Source organism: Prunus mume, linkage group LG4, assembly GCF_029339155.1.
Source record: "Prunus mume cultivar Tortuosa linkage group LG4, ASM2933915v1, whole genome shotgun sequence".
Taxonomy (NCBI): domain Eukaryota; kingdom Viridiplantae; phylum Streptophyta; class Magnoliopsida; order Rosales; family Rosaceae; genus Prunus; species Prunus mume.
In genome coordinates this window covers 6,860,385-6,883,619 of record NC_142701.1, presented here as the reverse complement: position 1 = coordinate 6,883,619, position 23,235 = coordinate 6,860,385, and the positions used below count along the sequence as shown (strand labels likewise).

At 37.0% G+C, this 23,235-nt stretch overlaps 2 protein-coding genes across 2 annotated transcripts; one reads left to right on the top strand and one right to left on the bottom strand.

The window, feature by feature from the left end:
• Positions 1 to 1,604: 1,604 nt before the first annotated feature.
• LOC103328501 (putative serine/threonine-protein kinase SIS8) lies at positions 1,605 to 16,678 on the top strand. Its single transcript, XM_008230898.3, is given in 18 exon segments — positions 1,605 to 1,926; positions 3,952 to 4,329; positions 4,726 to 4,929; positions 5,206 to 5,394; positions 5,548 to 5,807; positions 5,940 to 6,059; positions 6,262 to 6,351; positions 8,567 to 8,592; positions 8,595 to 8,661; positions 9,425 to 9,517; positions 11,692 to 11,788; positions 13,122 to 13,350; positions 13,798 to 13,921; positions 14,077 to 14,096; positions 14,214 to 14,370; positions 15,773 to 16,061; positions 16,190 to 16,262; positions 16,386 to 16,678. Coding segments are annotated over 17 exon segments (2,370 nt in total). The 5' UTR covers positions 1,605 to 1,926; positions 3,952 to 4,080; the 3' UTR covers positions 16,469 to 16,678.
• Positions 16,461 to 19,322, bottom strand: MAX2 (RNI-like superfamily protein). The gene is made up of 2 exons (XM_016793561.2): positions 16,824 to 19,322; positions 16,461 to 16,719 (listed from the first exon to the last, which is right to left on the bottom strand). The coding sequence occupies exon 1, from the start codon at positions 19,252 to 19,254 to the stop codon at positions 16,870 to 16,872; it is 2,385 nt and encodes a 794-aa protein (XP_016649047.2). The 5' UTR covers positions 19,255 to 19,322; the 3' UTR covers positions 16,461 to 16,719; positions 16,824 to 16,869.
• Between the last annotated feature and the right edge of the window lie 3,913 nt (positions 19,323 to 23,235).

The window sequence follows — 23,235 nt, the reverse complement described above, 5'->3', positions numbered from 1 at the left end:
GAGCACCAAACGAACAAACCACATGAACAAAACACAAATAACAAACTAAAGCTAAGAGAAGCCCATCGAAAGAGCACACCAACGCCTCTCAAGTTCTGTCAAAGAAGGCCTCCTATGTAAATATAGTCTTTTGTATAGCGCGAGAATTGTTCAGCATGAAATGGGCCTAACCAATGAAACACAAAAAACGAGTAAACCACATAAGCAACACAAAGTAAATAAGAGCTATCATGGAACGTCAAAAGCCATCTCCTAGTTTCTTGATCCAGAACCCCAATTGACAAAAAGGAGAGACCAAGACTGGCCCCTTAGCCTGAAGAAATTTCGGATGAAAGATATTCAGAGTAGGAACATTCATTGGTTGCCAAGCCCATGAACGTTGCCAAATCAATTGTTAAACCTCATTTAAATGATAAGAAGACCTTTTAATAAGAAAACAATTCATTAATACCAAAATTGTCACACATTCACACCACAATTAATACAAAATTAACTAATACGAAAATTTGCATATAGGTGAGAGCTAATAAACATGCAAACAATTGTCAACTAACAGTTATTAATGTTCATGAACTCCACAATATAGATTCTCATTATATATATCAACATTTGATATTCACTCAAGCACAACACTACGCTCAAAATTTGTCTACGTACCACATGCATGAATGCTATGTGTAACATTTACTCGTGCACAACGTATCAACAATTGATAGTTGCTTACGCTAAAAATGGTTTGGGTTATTTTATTAGGCAGGTTTTGACAATGGACCTTCCGCAAGTTTTCCTTGTTACGAGTTCTCCTTTCTCTTAATGTTAAAGTTTAGTTGACTTCTCCCAACATCGTAGGCAACGAATCAATCACGTTGCTGCGATCTCTGCATCTATATGCTAATAGTGATGAGAGGTAAAAGTCTTTATATATGTATTGATTAAAATATAAAATATAGTCGGTAAAAGGATTTGGACAATGATGGGTGAACTTAGAGCTAGCTTTGTCACAAGTGGTAGGAGAATAAATATCAAAGTAGAGAGAGTTACAAATTTGCAAGACTAGCAACAGAGACTAAGATAGTTGAATATCATCACCAACTTGACCTAATAAAAAAAAGGCACGTGGGAAAAGACCTAGAAGAGTTTGAAGTTTGAAGTTTGAAGTTTGGCTAAGCAAGCATAGGCTAAAAGCCCCATGGGGCTATTGTATTGACTGATTTGGTCCACCAAAGGTGTACTCTTGGTACTAAAAGACAGGTGGTGGTGTTTGGTTGTGGTTGTTGTTTGTCCATTTACATCTTGTACTACTTTCACACTTACTTTTTTTTATTTATTATTATTATTTCTTTCTCTGCATTAATTAAATAATTAATTGGTTTGAATTCTTATTTTTCAATATTAATTTGTGAAAGATTAGAGATTTAAACGAGAAAAGGGTGTTTCACGCGGATGATGGTGTGTGGATGTTGGTGAGCCACCTTCTCTGCCAGCTGGCTGTCGGGGAGAGGTCCCCAGATCCCCCCTCGCTCTGCACGTGACTTACCACCTCACACACGCACACTCTCTCTCTAAAACCCCATCGCTTTCCTCTCTCTCTCTCTCTCTCTCGCGCTCTCGCTCGCTCTCGTTCATTTCTTCCTCGTTTGCATCACGCACTCGTACTCTCTCTCTCTCTTTCTCTCTCTATATATATATAGCGCGGAGAGGTTTCTCTACCATATTTCATCTCTCTCACATCACTCTCTGTCGTCCTCTCTCTCTATGTGTACGTATTTGTATACGTCTATATAGATACACAAATTTGGTTGTTTCTCTCTGGGAATCTGCGAGGGTTTGACGTAGGGGATGAGGCTTTAGATGAGGAAGAATTGAGATTCAAATGTTATTGCAACAAAAAGGGGATTGGAATTCAAATGCTTGGATCTGCTGGTGGTAAATTTTTGCTTTGTTTTTAATTTTGTTGTAATTTTTCTTGTTTTTATTGATCCTGCATTGGTTTTATGAAAATGGTTAATTTAAGTGTATGTGCGATGTGGAATTGAGTTTTCTTGGATTAGTGGGAGCTTGATTTAGATTTGCATAGAAATGTGGGACTCAAGTGTAACTGTATTGGCGATTTGAAGTGACTAAGGAGGAGCATTGTGTAATTAGCTATTTCTGAAGTGGTCCAATGCGTAAACTTACCTCTTCATGTGATATGAATTTGGAGCAGGTGGTAGACTAAGCTTGAGATTGTAGGTTCTTTATCTTTTCTTTTTGGGGAGGGATCTTGGTTGAAGTTTGTGGATATGGTGGTGATCAGAAAGGTCTTTACTTAATAGTGAGTGGTGCTGACAAAAACAATCTAAGTGTTTGTGTGCTGAGGTTTTGTGGGTTGGGATGTAAGAAGAAAACTGTTTTTGAGGAGGCAGTTATAAGGTTGGCTTTGCGAGCATGACATGGGTTTCTCGTGATATTTTTGTCTCTCAGTATGCACTTGTTTGGTGGCAATGGGCAGGACATGAGGTACAGAAAAAGGAAAAAAGCATCGTTATGCTATGAATGTCTACAACTGAGGGGATTATCTTTTGCTATTGATACATGAATGAGGTTTCAGTTGCACTCTAGTGTATTACTTTCGAGTGGGTGTGACTTAATAAAGTGTTTAGTGATGCATATTGCTTTCAGTTTCATTGATGCTTAACCCTAGAATGTGTGTTTGACCAAAGAAAATAAAAAACCTAGAAGGTATGTTTGGAATGTGCTATTGGTTGGTTATTTTCACTCGTGTATTCCTCAAGAGTCGGGGTCACTTTGGTACTTCCCATATTTGCTAAAATATTAGGTGATAGAATAGTTACTTGAATAGGAAATTATAAAACTGAACTTTCCTGTATGGCTGGTTGTCATATTGGATGTCCATAAATAGTGTAAAGAAGCATGGAAACTTAAAAATAAAATGAAAACCCCATGATACACTGCCTATTTATGGCAAATTTGCCAATTTAAAATGAAAACCCCATTATAGCTCATCAGCTTTCTACTATATTTCCATGTTATCTCATTCCATTAGCTCCCCCAACTGTCAACACTTCTCTCATGTAAACAAGTTTTCCAAATTGTTTTAATCTCTAATGTTTTTGAGGTGTGTGAGCAGCAAGGACATATAAATAAGAGTACATATAGAGGACAGAACAATGTCATTCTAACAGCCATGCATCATTTAAATTGTACTATAACCATCTATAGGAAGGTAAATTACATATCCTTTGAACTTGTTCGAAATAAAATACATTACACATTTCCTTATCAAGTTCCACTGAAAGACAGGATATGAAGCTCAAAAAAAAGAAAACAAGAATGCAAAACAGATAATATTGTAAGAAGAATGTTTTATAACATGTAAAGTCTTATGCCTGACACAAAGGTCCTTTTCTCCTCAAATACATTACTCTTTTCCTTTATTTGTTGTTTTAATTAACAAATGTATAATCATTAATTCATAAAGAAAGCCATAATGTCTTTGGTGATCGATGGAGCAATACAAATATCATGAGACATAATTTAGAGAAAGCTGTCTAGTTGTTTTGTTTCGCATTTTTCTTTTTAAAAGTGATATCAAGCAGTTTAATTTCAAAGAGATGTCTAATATCTTTGTTGATTCACCAACTATATTTATAAGGAGGGCAAGACTGAACAATGGGTTTGAAGATTACTTATCCTTTGTTTTAGCTGTTATGTGTTGTTCCCCTTTACTTTTATTATACCATATTCAGGGCAATATATTTTTCCTTTAAAGTGTTTGCACTTTTACATACTTTTGACAAACTCTTACTTCAACGGGATTTTTGGTTATTCTGCTCTACTTTGGTGTTATTTTCAGAAGACTGTCCTGCCTTTCTATAGTGGTCAATGATAGTCCCCTTCTAAATTGTCTTTTCTTGGATGTCAAATTTTGACCTTTTGTCTATTTTTCAGGTCTTATGGCCTCCAGCCTGAAGAAATCGGTGGAATTATGTTTTGTAAGGAATGCTGTTAGGTTGAAGACATCTTTTATGGGGTAAGAAGTGGGGGAGAAATGGTTTTGAATTTCAGATATTTAAATACATGGAGGAGACACGAGATGATGCAGGGCCAGCAGAGCAAGGGCCTCCAAATGCTTCATGGTGGCCTTCAGATTTCGTGGACAAATTTGGATCTGTTTCTTTGGGTTCCCATGAAGAAACCTTGAGTAATACTGAATCACCTAGAAGTCCGTACCAAGATGTGTTGTCATCTCAGACAGCATCACAAGTTCTATGGCAAACTGGAATGCTTTTAGAACCGATTCCCAATGGTTTCTATTCTGTCATTCCGGTGAGAATTAATTGTTGGTGGTACTTAGTTGTTATTTTCTTAGTGTTGATAATTAATAGCTGTTGTTACTGTTGCTTCCTGTCACATCTTGCCTGATTATGGTTGGAACCTGTGTGTCTAAGAGATGAATGTCGCTGTAAAGAAAATGGGGCACCCTTGTTTTTCTTTCCTTCTTTAAACAATTTTGAGAAAACAGTCTGATTGTTTTTTTTTTTACTATCCTAAAAACGATAAGCACCTAATGTGGATCACTTGCTTGTTCAAAGAATAGATGTACAAATGCAGATAAGTGAAGCATTGTTTAAATTATTATTGTCTTTGCTTATATTTTTTCCTTTTTACCTGTCTATGAGTGATACTTCATCGTGTCAATTGAATAAATCTGACAATATACAGGATAAAAGGCTCAAGGAGATCTTTGATGATATTCCTACTCTTGATGAACTTCATACAATTGAGGCAGAGGGTGTGAAAGCTGATGTCATTCTTGTAGATACTTCAAAAGACAAAAAGTTGTCCATGCTGAAGCAACTGATTGTGGCACTAGTGAAAGGATTGAACTCAAATCCAGCTGCAATGATAAAAAAGATTGCTGGACTGGTGAGAAATTTACTTGTTTTTCTAGATGTACTTTGAAGTTACCTGTGCACTTATTTTCTCTGTTTGCTTCTTTGATGCCTTTGGTCCAGTGTTTTCAACTGTCAAAGACTGCCACTTACAATGTTGTACTATTCATGTTTCTGTGATCATAACCAAGATGAGTCATGAGCATGATGCCATGTAGATCTGTTACCTGATTCTGGTCCGATGCTTTAATACATGTTTAAATTATTGTTATTAAGAGATGATTTAACTTCGACTGCAATGCCTATACAGGTTTCAGATTTTTATAAGCGGCCACCTGTGGAAAGTCCAGCAAAAGCTGCACTAGAAGAAACCTCCCACATGTTTGATAATCGAGGAGTCCAACTTTTGGGGCAAATAAAGCATGGTTCATGCCGTCCTAGAGCAATCCTGTTCAAAGTTTTAGCAGATACCGTAGGTCTTGAAAGTAGGCTAGTGGTGGTAAGCTTTTTGTTTCCATGGACATTGTACGATTTCCAGCAAAAGAATAAGGAAATTGTCAAAGACATGTTATAAGTTATTACTCCTTAATCACATGTAGCACTGAAATTTGAAAGGCTGTCTCTTTTCCTCCTTTTTTTTCTTTTCTATCAGGGTCTTTCTATTGATGGGGCTGTTGAGTGTGTAGATTCATATAAGCATATGTCTGTGATAGTTGTGTTGAACTCTGTTGAACTATTGGTCGACCTAATGCGGATCCCCGGCAAGCTGTTACCCCGATCAACCAAGGCAATCTTTATGACCCATATTTCTGCGGCAGGGGAGAGTGATTCTGCAGAAAATGATTCCTGTGATTCACCACTAGAACCAAACAGTCCCCTATATGGATTTTCAGAGAGAATGGATCCTGACAGGTTAGCTGATGGGGTTTGTAAATCCTACATGTTTATTGAACTTGGAAATTTGGAACCTGTGATGCTTCATGTTCTTGTTGCAAGCATGCATTACAAAGAAAACTGAGTTAATTTAAATTTCTTCTGTTGCAGTGCTGAAAGAGATGAGAGCCTTCAGTTCCGAGGGAGATTTGATGTGCCCTCAAATGTACAAGGTCCTTCATTGCGAAATATGATGTTGCGACCTATCACTTCCATTGAAAGAAAACTGAGGTAATTTATATTTCCTGTCTTGACAAGTTCAACTGTAATTCTTGAATGACTTGTTATGACCTTCCCATTCTGTACGCTTTTTTTATTATTATAATTATTCTTCTCATTAACTTCATCCTATTATTGGGCATTTTCTGGATTTTTTGAAAGTTCGGGAGACTCTTGAGTTATTTGTTATTGAATAACTTTTTGAATCCATCAGTTTATCACATAGTGAACCCAACATTGCAACTTCATTTTGGCGCCGTAGTCGAAGAAAGGCCATTGCTGAACAGCGGACTGCTAGTTCAAGGTTCTTCTTAATCCCAATGTGTTTTGTAATAATGTCTTTCAGATTCAGTTTTGTTTGTTTTGAAGATTCAGAACTCCCTATTGTTCATGATCATAGATCATGTTTTGGTGTGCGTCTAGAATCATAGTACCTCCAGTTTTACTTTTGAATAGACTTTGATTTTTTTTTTTTCCACTGCATGGTTTGGTGACAGTTGGTCTAGTAGGAACTTGATTCTACTGAGTTGTTTTTGTGTGCACATCTAATTTTTTGAGAGCTTGATATCTGAGGAGCTTTGTTCAAAATGTAGTTCTAACTTTTATTTAATTGCTTGAATGCGTATGACTAAGTTTTAAGACCATATGGGTTTATCTATTGATGGTGAATTGAGTGGTTGCTTGTTATACTAACCTATCCTTAGTTTACATTGTGAGGTTATAGGCTTCAAAGATATATGGTATGTGGTGTTAAAGGATCAGTTTCTCTTTCTTTTAATTTTTCTTACTTTTTCAATAGCTTATGTTTCTGCATCTCTCTATGGTGGCTATGGAGACCAAATTTTGTGCCTCTGTTTTATCCTGATTGCTTTTCAATCCCAAGGGAGAGATGGCTTTCTTACGTACTTCAGTTTAGGTTGGATAATAGGATTAAGTTTGTTTTACAGTTTTATTTTCATTTGAAAATGATACTACTGAAGAAGTGTCTTGTGGGAGGAGGGATGGGAAAAAATTGAAATTATATAAGCTAGTTTGACAATAAGCTCAACCTGGTTCTCCGGAATTCTGCTGTAGAGTTTCTTTATGTATTAAATAAAGTGCAGTGATAAACTTTTGTTCCTGCTGCTCGGTTTTCTTTTTCTGAAGATAACAAAGTTTGCAGGTTTAACCTCTATCTATCTATCTCTCCCTCTCAAAAATTTGTCCTGTCGTTAGCAGAAATTATATGGTTTGCACCTCTCAAGAGTATTTCAGGACTTTTTTGGTCTGGTCTCTTCTTTACAGATGGCTTATTGTAAGAACGTGGAATAATGTTCGTAAATTGCTTCTTAATGGTATTAAATTTGTAAAAATGTTCAAGGTAATTTGACCTGGAGCTAGATATTGATTTTTCAAATTACTTATGCCAAATGGAGTGTTGTGTGTGTGCATGTCCGGCATGCTTCTGGGCTTGTTGCTCTGGATAGATGACAATAATACTAACAACCACTAAAAAAGAATGCTGTGTGCCAATTTCTCTATGATATTTTGATCCAAACCATGATATGTTTAGAGGAAAAGGATAGGCAAAATTTGACCCTGATATGCCCTAACATCTGAATTACTTTGATAATTTAGTTTTTCTTGGGTATGGTTGCTGACTTGTATTCTCAACCTGTTTGTATTTTTTTTTAATCATTCATTGTTCAACACTATTAGTTAGTGGACAGGTGAGTAAATGCAGATTCAGTATCTTATTATGGTTATAAATGAATGCTGCAATAGTGAAAGGATATTTTATTTCGGCTGATGGAAAAGCAGTGACCCTAAAATATAGGTGACTGAATTTGGCATAGTGTTGTGGACGTTGTAAGTAGTAATGACGGGTTTGATGAGATAAACTTTTGTGGTTCCTTCAGGTCAGTTCCTTACTAGGGTTTCTTGAACGGTTATCTGTACGATTATCCTTTTTCTTATTTTACACTAATCCACTGTCTTAAAGCATGGGATGAGAGTTAGTCCAGTATAAAAGTAAGTTTTGTTGGTGGTCACACGATGTGTCCAAATTTATTAGTGACCTAGATTATCGAGGCTGTAAAAGTAAAATTTTGTGACTATAAATTTAAGATTCAATCAATACACATATATATGGTGCCATATTTTCTCTTAATCTCCCAATAATGCCAATAAGATACTGAGTTCTTGGTGAAGTACATGGTCTATATCAATGGTGACAGTTTCCAATTTTCCAGGTATATTGATGCTATTCTTGAGAAAAAAGATTTAGCTTATTTTTCTTTTGCCATATAAATAACATGCCCGCTTATAGAAATGCTTGCACTTTTTCCTCAAACTTCAATTTTCTGCTCAGATGTATATTTTTTTTCATTTATCTGGTCTCCATGATTTGCCATGATTTTGTGCTTAATTTGCTGGGTAGGATGTCTAAAGTTGGTCCAGAATTGCTTTTTACTCTTTAAGTCGTGTTGTTGCATATAGTTGTCGTTGTAGTTATTTCTTTTTATCTTTTTTGGTTTCAGTCCAGAGCATCCTTCATTTCGAGCACGTGGCGGTCCATGCTCAGTGGTGATAGGAAATCTTTTAGAGATTATGCTGATGACATGCCTACCTCAAGGTTTTATATCTACTGATCCTATTGTACCCCACTATATGAAAACTGAATCTTTGATGAATGCTTTAGTGAATTATCCACAATTTTCTTGTGTACTGAGGCAATGGATATTAATTCAGGTCTTATTCCTTAACCAATGAACAGTATTGAGGACCTCAATATTTTCATGTTTACAAGATTGGGAATGGAGTTGTATCCTGGAATGACAATGCCCAGGGCAATTTTATGTGGTTTTTACCATGTTCGCTTAACTGACGTGACATAATCACTAAATCAAACCAAGCTTGGGGCCCAAAAACTATCCCTTGTTCATTCAATTAGTCAGAGAAAGACCGGGAGAATGCAAAATTGATCCCTCCGTGACTTGAGGGTTTCAGTTCTATGCAGATGAAAAGTGAAAAACATTGGAATAGACTTCATTCTATCAACATGCATTAGATATATTTTCTGTGTTATCTTGTTAAAATGTTATTATATTCCACTCATTGTCTCTTCTACTCAATACCATTAAACTTTAATCTTCATCAACCGTACTTAGATCATTTGGAGATAACTAATTGATGTAGAAGTATAATGTGCTGAGCTAGTTTCATTCCTAAGAGGTTTGATGTTATGGTCTGATGAAATTTTGTATTTGTGTACTTTTGTGTGTTATTAATTTTGTTTTAGCTTGTATGTGATGTTTCTTTCACAGGTCAATCTACACATCCTTAAAGAAATATATATCTGTGGTCTGAAACTACTTGTCTTCAATTCTTTATTGTAGCTACAGGTCAGATGGTACATCAACATCAGAAGCTCGTAGATTAAGAAGAAGAAGCATTAGTATTACTCCAGAGATTGGTGATGATATCGTAAGGTTGATGTTTGTTTCATTATTTTCAAGAGAAATGTTTGCTTCATTATGAATTGTTAATTTCACAGCATTACTCCATTGTGGTTAAACTGATGTTTTCCTCCATGTACTTTTGCATTCATTCGTTCTTATTGGTTACTTTTTTATATAAAAAATTGTGCTCAATAAACTTTTTCTCTTTGAATTTTTTGTTCTTTGCACCTTCCATTTGATTTTAATTGTTTGGATCAATGTCTTTACAGTGCATGTTCTTATATTAGAGGTAAGTATTTGTTGAAAGTATCTGAAAGTTATATCAGAAAGAGGTCCCAGGATTCAATGAAATTGTAATAGGAGGACAAAAGCCAACGAGAGTGTTCTCAGAGCTGGAAATAAAAAAATAATCTCAGCTTCATTAATTGACCAGTAAAATGGGCATTGATCTCTGATAATCTGAAGTGCTTTGCTATCATAGTTTGCTCATGTGAGGAGCCATGGTGATGCGGACATCGTTAGTTAGTTTCCTAGATTCTCTAGTTTTCCAGATTTCACTTGGATTTTAGTTTCCAGATTCTAGTAGGATTTGATTTAAGTTTCCTAGTTTATTTGAATTAGTTCCTTGGTGGATTAGGATTTCTGTTTTAGTAAGGGATTTTTATCCTATTGTCTCTAGGTTTTAGTTTGCTATAAATACCCTACCCTCCATGTAGTTCTTTAGAGTGGAGTTGTTGAGATATAAAGAAAAGTTTATTTTCCAGAGATTGGAAACTTCTTTGGTGTGAAGCCAAACCCCTTGGTGCGAAGCCAAAACCCTGGAGTGATTCCAGACCTATCCTTGTTCCTTCTATATTCTGTTTTCCATTGTTTTCGCTTCCGCTAAACTACCTAAATCTACAATTCACCTGTGCCCTACATCACATGGGAAATTGCCATGAGGCAAATGATGTGGTTCATTTTTATTCCCTGAAGAAAAATATCTCATTTTATAGTTCATACTTCCTCATCTAGTGTATTATATCACTTAGTGTTAGTGGATTCATCTCTAGGAGCATGTGCAGCCATGGGAATCAATCTGTCAAGAATATATAGTTTTCTAATACAAAAGATTGTGTCACATAGCCTTATAGGCTCAAGGGCTTTTGACCTTTGTGGTGAGGATAGTTATAAGTTTTCTGAGTGGTATCAAATTATATCTTGTCCTGTGATATAAAGACAGACGGGGGCGGGGGGAAGGGGGTGTCTGTAGTACTCTTGACAGAAATGGATTGAATATGGTTAGTAAGAGGGATTGACAATTATCTAACATGGATTAAGTAAAAGAAATTTTGGGATAATGATGCAAAATTTAGAGTACCTAGAGCTAAATGGTAGCAAATCAATTGCAGCACCACAGCAAGCATGCCTACTTTTTCTTCACTATAACTTGTTTTACATGTACTCTTTAGGGTGATCCATCTTCACTGGTCTGGTATTTTGGACTAAGTGGTGCTTGTTTTTCTCTGGTTAGTTAGGTTTTTTCCTTTTTGGTCAAAATCATATTGTTAGTTAGGTTTAGTATGACTTTGCTTGTAGTTTGAACTTCCATTCCCATTTATACATTATTTTTACCTTTCTACAAAATTCTCATTTCCTATCAAAAGAATTTTTTTTTAATCATGAAGGTTATTTACAAAACCTCGAAATCTATCATGAAGATTATTTACAAAACCTTGAAGTGATACGATTCCAAAACTAGTACACTTATGTGCTGCTTAACCAATATGGACTAGTCAGTGGCCAAATTTCATTCTTAAGCCAAGTTCCTTGTAAACCTGATATCTAGCCAATTTGGCCTCTAGTGTATGTGTTCACATGGAGACATTCATAAGCTCTGGATAGAGAATTATGCCAGAATCTGATGGATATTTTCAAACCAGTACAACCCTTGGACCATATTAGTTAGGCTAGTTTGCACTTGTTTGTATTTTCAGTTTTTCACTTGGGTTAATTGTTGAACTAAAAAGAATATTGTTTGAATGGTGAGTTGACTACTTCAGTTTGCTGGGACTGTTGAGGTTTCTGTACACTTGGTATATGATGTGCTAATCTTTTTTTCTTTCTTAAGGCTTATGTTTTCTTGATTCTTTTAAGTTTTATTTTATCATATCTTTGGATATGTTTCTATAATCAGTAACTGCAGATCTATTGAACTATATTAGGGCTGTACGAGCAATGAATGAAACATTGAAGCAAAATCGTCTTTTGAGAGAGCAGGGTGATGATGACAGAAACATTACTTCTGGTCTTCAGAAAAATGTACGTGTTTTTATTGCAGTAGTGGAACCATGCCTGCATGAAATAAATGTTTGTTAATTTGTTTGTTAGTTTTGTTTCTGTAGCATCTTTACTATGCTTTTAGGTAGCTTAAAATTCTGTATATACATAGTCATTGTGAAACACTGTAATTTTGGAATTCTATTCTCATGCGCACGCACACACACACACACCCATATATTTTTCAAGTCTTCATTCATAGATCATCCTTGTAAAAAATTAGCCAAATCGAAAACAATGAAGAGATGATCTTTGAAGGAATACCTATAAAATAGACCGTTCAGATCACTGAATTTCAATGTAGATGTCTGAACGTTATTACCATGTGGACGCCATTGTAAACAAGGAGGAAAGCAAGGAGGAGTTGTAGGAATACCTATAAAATAGACAGTTTAGATCATTGAATTTCAATGCAGACGTCGGATGTTATTACCGTGTGGACGCCATGTATTTTCTACTATTCCCTGCTTTCCTCCCTGTTTACAATGGCGTCCACATAGGAGAAGAATATATACATATTAGAATGACAGCTTGTTTCTCTGTCATTAGATGCTTGGCATTTTTGACTGAGTTTGATCTTGCATCCAACAAATTCAGTTGCAGTGTCTTGCATTGTGATCCCCTCTACTCATACGTAACCTACTTGTGAACTTTTACATTACCTCCACATCCAGTGCACAAATACTCCTGGATGTTTATCTCATTAGTGTATGTAATAACCCCTTTCGTGATTAGTGTTCTAGTCTCGTTTCCCTGTCTACTGTTGGTTATTAAACTAATGAATGTTGCTTAAAGCCTAAAGGGAACAAAATTAATGCATGCCTGATCAATCTTACGGGGAAACATGCTTGCAATTTATAACAGGCGTAACATTAATTCAATGCAAACTTGGTGATGGGATTAGAAAAAAAAATTGATAATGAATATAAACCAGAGAAAATATGAAATGGACTGTTACTGAAAATAAGAAATATCTGACCAACAACTTTGGTTGACTACCCTCCCAACCCTAGGAGAATGTGAGAATTACATACGATAGGCAACAAAAATTAATTAAATTCCATTATTACAAGATAATTCTAATTTTCATTCTAAAATTCCACTATGCAGGTTGGATAGATGATTTTCGCTCATCAGATATTAACAATTTTGTGCTTATTTTATTTTTTTGTTTTTTGTTTTTCAATTGTCCTTGTACTCTTTAAGAGATTTAGGAAGAGTCATTAGAACATTGTTAGTTTTTATTTAAGAAACTTATTATGAAGCTTACAATGTCAGCTTATGATTGAAGACTGCTTTATGTTTGTTTCCCCAGGACCAAATCAGTTCTCAAAAAGCAATATCGTTACCTTCATCACCACATCAATATAGGAGTCAAACGTCTGAGAGAATTGGACCTTCTGAATTCACGAGAAATGATGAATTGGTCTTAACATGGAACAGAATTCTTGAGTCCGCCACGTCTGGTAATAAACCTCTATTGCCTTATCAGGAATGGAATATTGATTTCTCAGAATTGACTGTTGGAACTCGTGTTGGAATTGGTAAGAATCACTTCAATATCGTACATAGAATACTTCACTGTCACTATATTGTTGGCTTGAGAAGTGTGGACCATTTTACTAAAGAGATTTAAGTATTTATTCCTAATGTGGACAATTAGGAGAATAAGTTAGGAGAATACAAGATAGGTCTGACAGAAAGTAATAGTTCTGGTCCTCTTCTAGAGTTTTGTATGCCCCTTTAGACCAATGGTAATTGCCTGAGAACGCCTCTGAAACCTCAGGCTGGTTTTTTACATGCCACATGTCCATTTTATCCTTGAGATGCATAAGGTTTTGTGATCAAAACTCCCACCAGAAAAAAAAAATTTGAATATACAAAGAAGCTCCACTTTTTTTAGGAAAAGAGTAAATTTTCAGTTATAATTTTTTTTTAAAAGAACAGTTTTAACTGATTTTGCTAATTTTGGTTGTTCATTCCATATTTAGGGTTCTTTGGAGAAGTCTTTCGAGGTGTTTGGAATGGAACAGATGTTGCAATAAAGGTTTTCTTAGAGCAAGATCTAACTACTGAAAACATGGAAGACTTCTGCAATGAGATATCCATTCTTAGGTAATTTCTCAAAGATACCTTGATTTTTGTATTGTGTTTATGGCACTTTGCTGCAAGTTTTTTTTTTTTTTTAATTTTTTTTATAAATTTGATTGATGATATAATTTTCTAATGTGCTTTTTTTCTTTCATTTTCTTTTGTATGTGGGTTTCCAGCCGTCTTCGGCATCCAAATGGTACTTTATGTTCTAGTTATTTATGCATTCCATTTTCATTTATCTATGATTGTTGTATAAGATGGTCATATAGTAGATATTAGATCCACACTGATACAAATTGCCCGTTGTCTGCAGTTATTTTATTTCTAGGTGCATGCACAAAGCCTCCACACTTATCAATGGTTACAGAATACATGGAGATGGGATCCTTGTATTATTTGATTCATTTAAGTGGCCAGAAGAAGAAGCTTACCTGGCGAAGGAGACTGAAAATGTTGCGTGACATATGCAGGTCTGTTCACTCTGCCTATGGATATTTATGCAAACCATTTGGCTTCTACTAATATGCATTCTGTTCCAAGAATACTCCTAAAATCCAGTTAATTTCACACCTTTATAGGGCATAAATTTATCTGAGTTATTTTTGGCTGCATGGAAGAATTTATTATGGATCTTTTAAGTTGCAATAGCACGAAGCTTTCAATGTATTGTGATCAACATGTACCAGTCATTTGCAATAAATTCCATATAACTACTATGACACCGTCCATGCTACATTCAAAGTGCTGGTTATGTGAAATGCATGCTTGGAAGTTAGTAGTATCAAATATACCGAAATTGAAAATGAGACAATGACGTAGATGAGCAGTTGAATGGAATTATTATGGTCATGTGCCGTGAAACCCAGCTGTGTTAATGCATGATGGGGGCCTAACTTGGTGCAGTGTCTGTTTGAAAGTGGGATCATGGTGATTACTGGTTGGTTAGGGGAAAATGTAAGAGCTTTAAGTAAATGGTTAGAAGAGATTAGAAATAAGATTTATGTACCTAACCTAAATGGGTAGCTCAAGGGTTCAGGTTGATTTAGTGCTAACCTTTGTCATTTCTTATAGAAAGTGGATCTATCTATGGTCACTCTCAGGCCTGCCTGTTATTTGTTCTTGACTGCTGTGAATTGAATATCTTTTCAACACACTTTTTTTAGAGGTGACTGTTTATAGATCTAATATCTGTGTTTATTCTGGAAAGAGGAAAAACATCATTATTATTATCTGAATCTTGAAATCGTTAAAACATAATAATAATAAAATTATCTGAATCTTGAAAAATAAACTGACGTGTGTTTCCACTTATCTTTGGCTTTCAATACCTAAATTCAGACGTACGAGCTGCTAAAAGATGAACAACGTTAGCTCTATATCTTTCTAAGGCACCTAATTGACAGTTTTTTAGTCATTATCTAACATGTTATCAGTCTGATTAAGGTATCAGATGTTGCATTGGCTAATGCTTGAAATGATTCTTTACTTCTCTTTCAGAGGTCTGGAATTTTTTTCTCCAAACGTTTAACAAAGTGGCACCAAAAAAATTGATCTTTTATCATCTCTATTTGAGTGAAACTTCGTAGAATTTGAAAAAATCAGAAGATCCTGTATAAGATACTGCCATAGGATGAACTCCAATGGCATATTTCAAAGCATGACTGTAATATTTGCCAATGAGAATTTGGCGTTTCGTGAGATTTCCATATAATTTAAACATACATCTGTATATATGATCATTATAATTATCCACATGGCTCTTGTACTTTCAAGTGAAAGCATTTGATAAATTTGCTCAATTTATTATTATATTTTTATTTTATGTGAGTGGTATAGATAAGTAGTGACTGGAATCTTTGTTTGCAACTAAAGGGGGTTGATGTGCATGCACCGGATGAAGATAGTTCACCGCGATTTAAAAAGTGCGAACTGTCTCGTGAATAAACATTGGACTGTCAAGATCTGTGATTTTGGGCTCTCAAGAATAATGAACGAGACAAACATGAAGGACTCCTCCTCTGCTGGAACTCCAGAATGGATGGCACCTGAACTTATTCGAAATGAACCCTTCACCGAAAAATGTGATATTTTCAGCCTTGGGGTGATAATGTGGGAGCTCTGCACTCTAAATAGACCGTGGGAAGGTGTTCCACCGGAGAGGGTATACATCATCTGTTTTTATTTTATATGGAACGTTTCATTCTTGTTCTGAATATGTACCTTGTAGAATCCAACCATCTAGCATTTTAAGAAGGCTGTAACTGAATTCTTAGCTTTTCTTCTGTGCAGGTAGTTTATGCTGTTGCCAATGAGGGTTCCCGATTGGAAATTCCGGATGGTCCACTGGGCAGGCTAATTTCGGGTGAGCAGTTGCTTAAGCTTAATGAAAATGTGAAGAAGTTGATACATTTTTTCATGATTTTTCATGCGTTATCAGGCTTCCCAAGCTTGACACGTTTGCCTTTTGTTTTGGGTTTTATTACAGATTGTTGGACAGAACCGGATGATCGGCCAAGCTGTGAGGAGATACTCTCCCGCTTGTTAGACTGCGAATACTCACTTTGCTGATACAATCTTCGTTTCTTGTGTATAGAAAACATGGTAGAGGTGTTACATTGTATTCTCGGCTTAAGGTTGTATTCTGCTGTCAATTTCTCAATCATTGTAAAATCATAAATTTGGTTTTTTTTCCTTTTTATGTTCTCCGTTTTGCATCTTCCTCCAATGTTGCTGCGACTCAACTTTTTTGTGCAATCAAAAAACAAATTAGTTTGTTGACAGGCTTGGATTTTGGCTTTTATTCTTGTTACTTCTGTTATCTGCAACCATAAACAGCAGGAAAAACGATGACAAAGGAAAGTATTATTTGATGGAAATTTCAAAATGATAAAACAGGGATGAACAAGATGTTCAGAACTCTTACATTCCTCTTGCAACTTTTTTTTTTTTTAATCACATTAGTTTCATCTTCAGTCAAGGATAGGCCGCCTGTTGAGTGCTTCTTCAAAGCGACGGCACGAATCCACCCTCATCTCTGTACTCATTTCGTTTTCTGGTGCCGGATAGTAATCCTCCCTAAGCTGCACATCCCTCAAGTTGCGGTTCAAGTTTGGAATTCTCACCAGGAACATCATGAAATGCTCATGTGCCGTGCCATGGATGAAAAGCTTCCGCAACGTCAGGCATTCTGACAGCAACCCAGCGGCCGGAAGCCAAAGACTCCTCTGGTTTACATCCCGATCCTGCGGGGGCCAGTAATCGAGTTCACTGAGGCTCAAGCTTTCAATCCCACTCAGGAAGAACCTCTCCCAAAGACTCAGGTCCATCTGCCCCGGAGGTGCAGTAAGTGCATAGCCAACTGTATCACCACAATCCAACTTCATCTTGGACAGCAGAGGATAGCCGGCGAGGCAGCTCAACCCAAAATCTCGTTGTGTGGGTCTCTGCCTTCCCCTGCAATCCCCTTCTACCCGGATCCGAATCTCCTCCAGATTGGGACAATCATCGAGACCAGCCGTTGGCAACGGAGTCAGCAGCTCACCAACTCCAATCCAAAGCGAAAGATAATGCAACCTCTCCCAGCTCTCACCACACCAAAACCCATTTCCATTGCCATAGCCATATCCATTGCTTGGTGGCATATAGGAACAGTCCCCATCCAACCCCAACTTGCATTTCTTGCTGCTTCTGTGCTCATACTCAGCCGCCCAATTCAAGTCCATGTAATCACCGTCCTCCCCATTCCGATTCAACACACTGGCTTCACTATTAACATCCTCAGCCTCATCATCATTCACTTGATTGAGATCAAAATTGCGGGCATGCTCATCCTCCTGCTCCCAAACGCAATCAATGTGGAGCCTTTGAATCCGATCACGAATTGGCTCCAAAGCCCGCAAAGAAGTAGCAGCATCCAAGTTTTTGCAACAAGAGATCCCAACATCAACCAGAGTCTTCCTTAACAAGCAAGCCATCGTCCTCAGCCCCTTCACCGTGATTCCCTTACATCCCTGAACCTCAAACTTGGCCAATTTGCAGCACCCTCTAGCGATCTCAATCAACCCCATATCCGTCAAATCAGCCGAGTTCTTGATCGACAACGACTCCAGCCCTGAACACAACGCAATGCCGTCTAGCTCGGACCCAATCGCAGAGCAAATCCCATGAAACTGCCCAAGCTTGAGCGCCCTCAGCCTGGGACACTTCGACCCAAGCACTTCCAACGCCAACCCACTGTCTCTCACGTTCTTGCACACATCCAACGCCAGCTCCTCCAACAGCGGAAGCCCCGAGAAGAAATCAACCAAAGCCGCGCGCCCAATCCGCGCGTCCTCCGACGTAAATCCGTCGTCGTTTGGATCGCCGCGGGCGTTGGCCAACGATGACGTATCGATCAAATGGATGACTTTGAGCTCCGGGCAGTTAGCGGAGATCGACAGCAGAGCCTCCTCGCCGACGAAGCCTATGTATCGGGGATCGAACATACACGCGATGAGGAGATGCTGGAGCTTCGGGCAGGCGGTAACGATGGATTTGATCTCGTTCGCTCTGAACCCCTCTGTAAACGACGTAGTCAGGAGATCCAGCTTGGTGAGAGATCGGGCCACGTTCGGGTGGGCCTCGAGGACCGGGGGGAGGTCCTCCGTCCAGTAGTAGAATTCCGACAGGTCGAGCTCGGAGAGCGAGTGGCATTGGTCGAAGAGAGGATCGAAGTCGGCGCCAGGGGGCGATTGTGGCCGTTGATGCCATCGGACAAGCTTGACGCGGCGCAATCCGGGCCACAGATGGGAGACGATCTGGACGGTGGAGGGAGATCGGGAGTAGACGATGAGGGAGTCCACGAATGGGAAGGCGGCACGTAGGCGTTGGGCCAGGAGGAGGGGGTCGGTGTCGTTGGCGGCGGCGGAGGGGGAGAGCAGAGAGTGGCCCCACGGAGAGAGGAGGGAGAGGTCGAGGTGGGTGACGGCGGCGAAGCAGAGCGGGAGGTAGGGGAGGTCGCGCGCGTTTCCCCGGAGTGTGAGGGAGGTGCGCGTGGCCCTCTCCGTGCTCCGGAATTTGCGGCACGCGAGGGAGAGGGAGTTCCGTGTTCGGGTGTCGGATACTATCCCGATTATGGTCGAGAGTATGGCGTCCGGCAAGTCGTTGATTGTGGTGGCCGTGGTCATGGTGGGTTTATGACAAGTCGTTTGATTGTTTAGTGTTGCTCTGTGTGTTAGAGAGAGAGAGAGAGAGAGAGAGAGAGAGGAGTGAGATTTTTGGACTGTGGATGGAAGATGGGGGAGGGAGGAGGAGTTAATGGCTGCTGGTAAGGGAAAGCGTCGTCGTTTAGTGGGGGAGACCCACGTGAATACCATGTATGTTTATGGGTATGATGCGAGTATACTAGGCGCTGTGGTGAGCGCGTGGGAAGAAGAGTGACTTCCGTGTCCCGTGGGCCATTTTGGGTGTTCTGGATATGGGTGAATGGATGGATGGATGCATGAATGGATAGGGAACATCTATGTATCTTACATAATAAAAATCTACACTTATTTTGATCTGGAGTTTGAGCCTTCATTAAGCTCTCACGTAGCATTAAGTTTGGATAAGGACATATTCACACCTTTAAATCTTCAAAAAATAAAATGAAAAAAGAAGGCACTTTAGCGTAATAGCATTTCTCATCAGTTGGTATCAATAAGTTGATATATTAGTTGATGCCCGTAGCATTATTGAGAAGAGAAAATAATTTCTTAACTTCTTTTTTTTTCTTTTCCTTTTTCTTGTAATGGTAGATTTCTAAACCCAAAACCAAATGCACAATTATTGCACTAATGGTAATTTTATTCTTTTTGAGTTGGAATATAACATGTTGTACACACGTCTCTCTTTGTATCTTTCTTATCAAATGACTAATCATACGATAGGTAAAAAAAAATTAATTCATTGGAGTGACAAAATTTCGATGAGATAAAGACACTAAGTCCCACATACTCTAATATGATTTCTCAAACCGTTAACGAAGACCAACACTTTTGGGCATTAACATAAAATTATATTTGTCTTGGAGGTGAACCCAAGTAGGGTTAAATCATGATAAAATAGATAATGTTAGTTGATGCCTAAATTTGGTTCAACAGCAAGACGACCTCTTTGAGATTAAGGTCGGACAATTCGTCCAGAGCAAGCCAGCGTGACCAACCAAGGCCTCCTAGAGAACCTACAAAATAGAAGACCTAATGATGGGTGACACCAGTGTGGTGCTGATTAAGGACCCTTGATGCTTAAGTCAATCGAGTGTTTGGGAGCAAAGTGCATAATATATTTTGGTGCTTAGAATTGCATACCTTTGAAGAAGGGTCTCTTCAGCTTTTTATATCATCTTAGACGACCTAGTCCTTCTCATAGTAGAATTCTAGAATAACCTAGTCCTCCTCGAACTAGGACTCCAAAACAACCTAGTCCTCGTCGAACTAGGACTCCATTTAGATAGGCGTCTTGGTGAACTTGAAGTGTCCCAGTTTCTCTAGGACTATAAGTCCTCTTGGAATGGTATTTATACTTTAGCCAATTTGGCAATAGTTTGTATGGGAAGTTGCATTTTGAATAGTTTTTCCAATTTGGCAATATTAAATTATTAAATAAATTTGTTTTTTTTGTAAGTCTTAGTTCGGCACCATGAGTCCCCAAGTCTCCATAAAAAAAAGTTTGACGAAAGGACTTGGACTGTGTCATGGCTATGTCACCTCTTTTTTTTCTTTTTCTTTTTCTTTTTTTTTTTTGTTGAATCACATATTCACGATTAGGCTATGTCATGGCTCTTAATTATTTGAAATTGGGGGCGTCCCTTTTTTTGCTTTTCTAATTTTGGTTTAGACGAGAGACGTGACGTTACTCAAGTCGTCGCATGTCTTTTACTCCTTTTGGTCTTTTGTGTTTATGCGGCCTTTTGTAGTTGTGCATAGATTTTCCCTAATGGCCAAAAACAAAAGAGAAAAGCTTATCCATTGTTTTGGTACAAAAAGTTTAACTCGTGAATTATACATGTGAAGTTTAGGGCAACACAGAAAAATAAAGTTGTTATGGCTTTGGCCATTATAGCCCTTGGCTCAATTGGTTTATTTATTTATTTTAATTTTAAAATTAAGAATAAGAAAATGAGTCTAGTCGTGTCCTATAAAAATAGAACATATTTTCTATTTTCATTTTTATTTTTTTTTAATATATTATTCTTATTTAATGAATAGTTTCATTTGTTAATATTTTCATTAACTAAGGACATTTTGTGGTAATTTGAATGTTTCACAATGTTTTACATTTTCCTTTATATATACAGATAGATAAGTCATACCGTAACCAAAAATAATAATTTAAAAGTCATACTAACAAGAAAAATAATTTAAAAATCGTAAAACGTAAGAGAAATTGTCTAAACTTGTTTTCAATCCAAACTCTTAAGTCACATCGCTTAACAATATTAAACTTGTTTAATCTCAAGGAAGAGATCCTTGGATTCTTAGGCTTTTGGTGCAACACATAAAACGCCAGATCTAAAGGTAATTAAATTTCACATTTAGGAAAAGTGGTTGTCTTTTCTAAAGGTATTGAAATTCAAGGATATGACACGGGTTGGGTGGCATGTTATCTACAACTTCTTTGTACGCTTTGAAGTTGAAATCAATTTGCATCACTCATTTTGACTTATGAACTAAATTCCAAAAATAAGGTAACAGATAATTCAAACAAATATATAAAATCCTTTGCAAGGTGAAAAGGCTCACGAGTCACGCGTGCTTGCTGTTTTCTTTCTTCTTTAATTTAATTTCTATAAACAAACCCAAAAAAAAAATTCAAAAAATGATAGCTGACCTTATTGAAATTAAATTTGATTATTAAATTACTTTAATACCTGATTGAGTGTTTTGGGTTTTTTCATGAAGTTTTGGAGTTGAGTTTGTTTTAAGAAATCAATAGTAGTTTTGTAATTTAAAAGAAGTTAAAAAAAATTTTGTTATGTTGTAAATGAGTTTTACGTGTGTTTCTAAAGTCCATTTCATATAAGAATTTTTTTTTATAATTTGGACTCTTATATTGGATATAATAATAGTGAATCTCCCGTGAGAATCTATTAGACCACTAAAGATCTGCAAGGATAGCAATTGTAAGTGTGAAGATTGAAAGCACACCCAACAAAAGTTGACCTTAATACAATTCAATAGATTTGCTCAATAAAAGAAGGAAAGAAGAAAGAAGGCAATCTAATGTAATGGACGGCAGTGGTATGACGTGTCTGATGTACTTAGAAGAAAAATCTATGGAAAAAGAGAGCGAGGCGTGGCAGATGGCACAGGCACAAATACAACGAATGTATGGGTCCTCAGAGGCTGCTGGAAACACAGCTTTCTCACCATACATCTGCCACCAATACATAAAGAGTTGGTGAGTGGCATCAGAGGAAAGCAAATGCTATTAAATTAAGCATGCATTGAATTCTCATAGTTATATATTTTCTTTATTTGAGTTTTATTTATTTATTATTTTTATGTTAAAGATGTTCTTATTTTAAGAAAACGACAGTCCAATAATTGAAGCTTTTATTATATTTCAAGAGTGAATTATGCAAGAAGTATTTAGATAGGAACGGATTTGAGAAGAAATTACTTCCTATGTCATTTCTCAATAGTTCATTTCTCATGTTTAGTAATGCTGGGAAAGTAACTAGGAGATATCACTTTATTTCATCTCTCATGTTTGTTTTGAATAAGAATGAAAAACAAAGTTTGTATAATTTTCTAATTATATTCATATTAAATCAAATTAAAAAAAATGCATTAAATGATATATATTGTAATTCTAAATTGTTAATGGGGACAAAATAGTCATGAAAAATATGCGCTCATTTTCCCAAACTTTCTCATGAGAAGGGAAAACAAAACCTAAAGAGGAAAAAGGGTTTCACTTTCTCTCATACTTTCCTATGTGACAAGCATCCATTTCCCATGCAGCCATGCTTGGACTTATCAAATATGAGAAATCAATTGATTTCTCATTTCCCCAAGCATCCTTTCTCATGAACCAAACAGTACCTTAAAGCATGAAAGGAAGGAGATACACTAGAACCAGACACGTGTACATCTCTTACATACTTTTATACAATTGAGATATCGAGAAAAAAAAAAGACAAAGAAAATATTATTTTTGTTAAATTGATAATTAGGAAAGCTTCTAACCTTATCTCAAAGAAGGTAAGATTCTCTATGGATTAGGTTTTTGGTAATGTTTGGGGCCCAGGAAGACTTCCCATTTTGGATTTTGAAAAATGGATAAAATGTGAATGAAACTTTGGAGCAAACAGA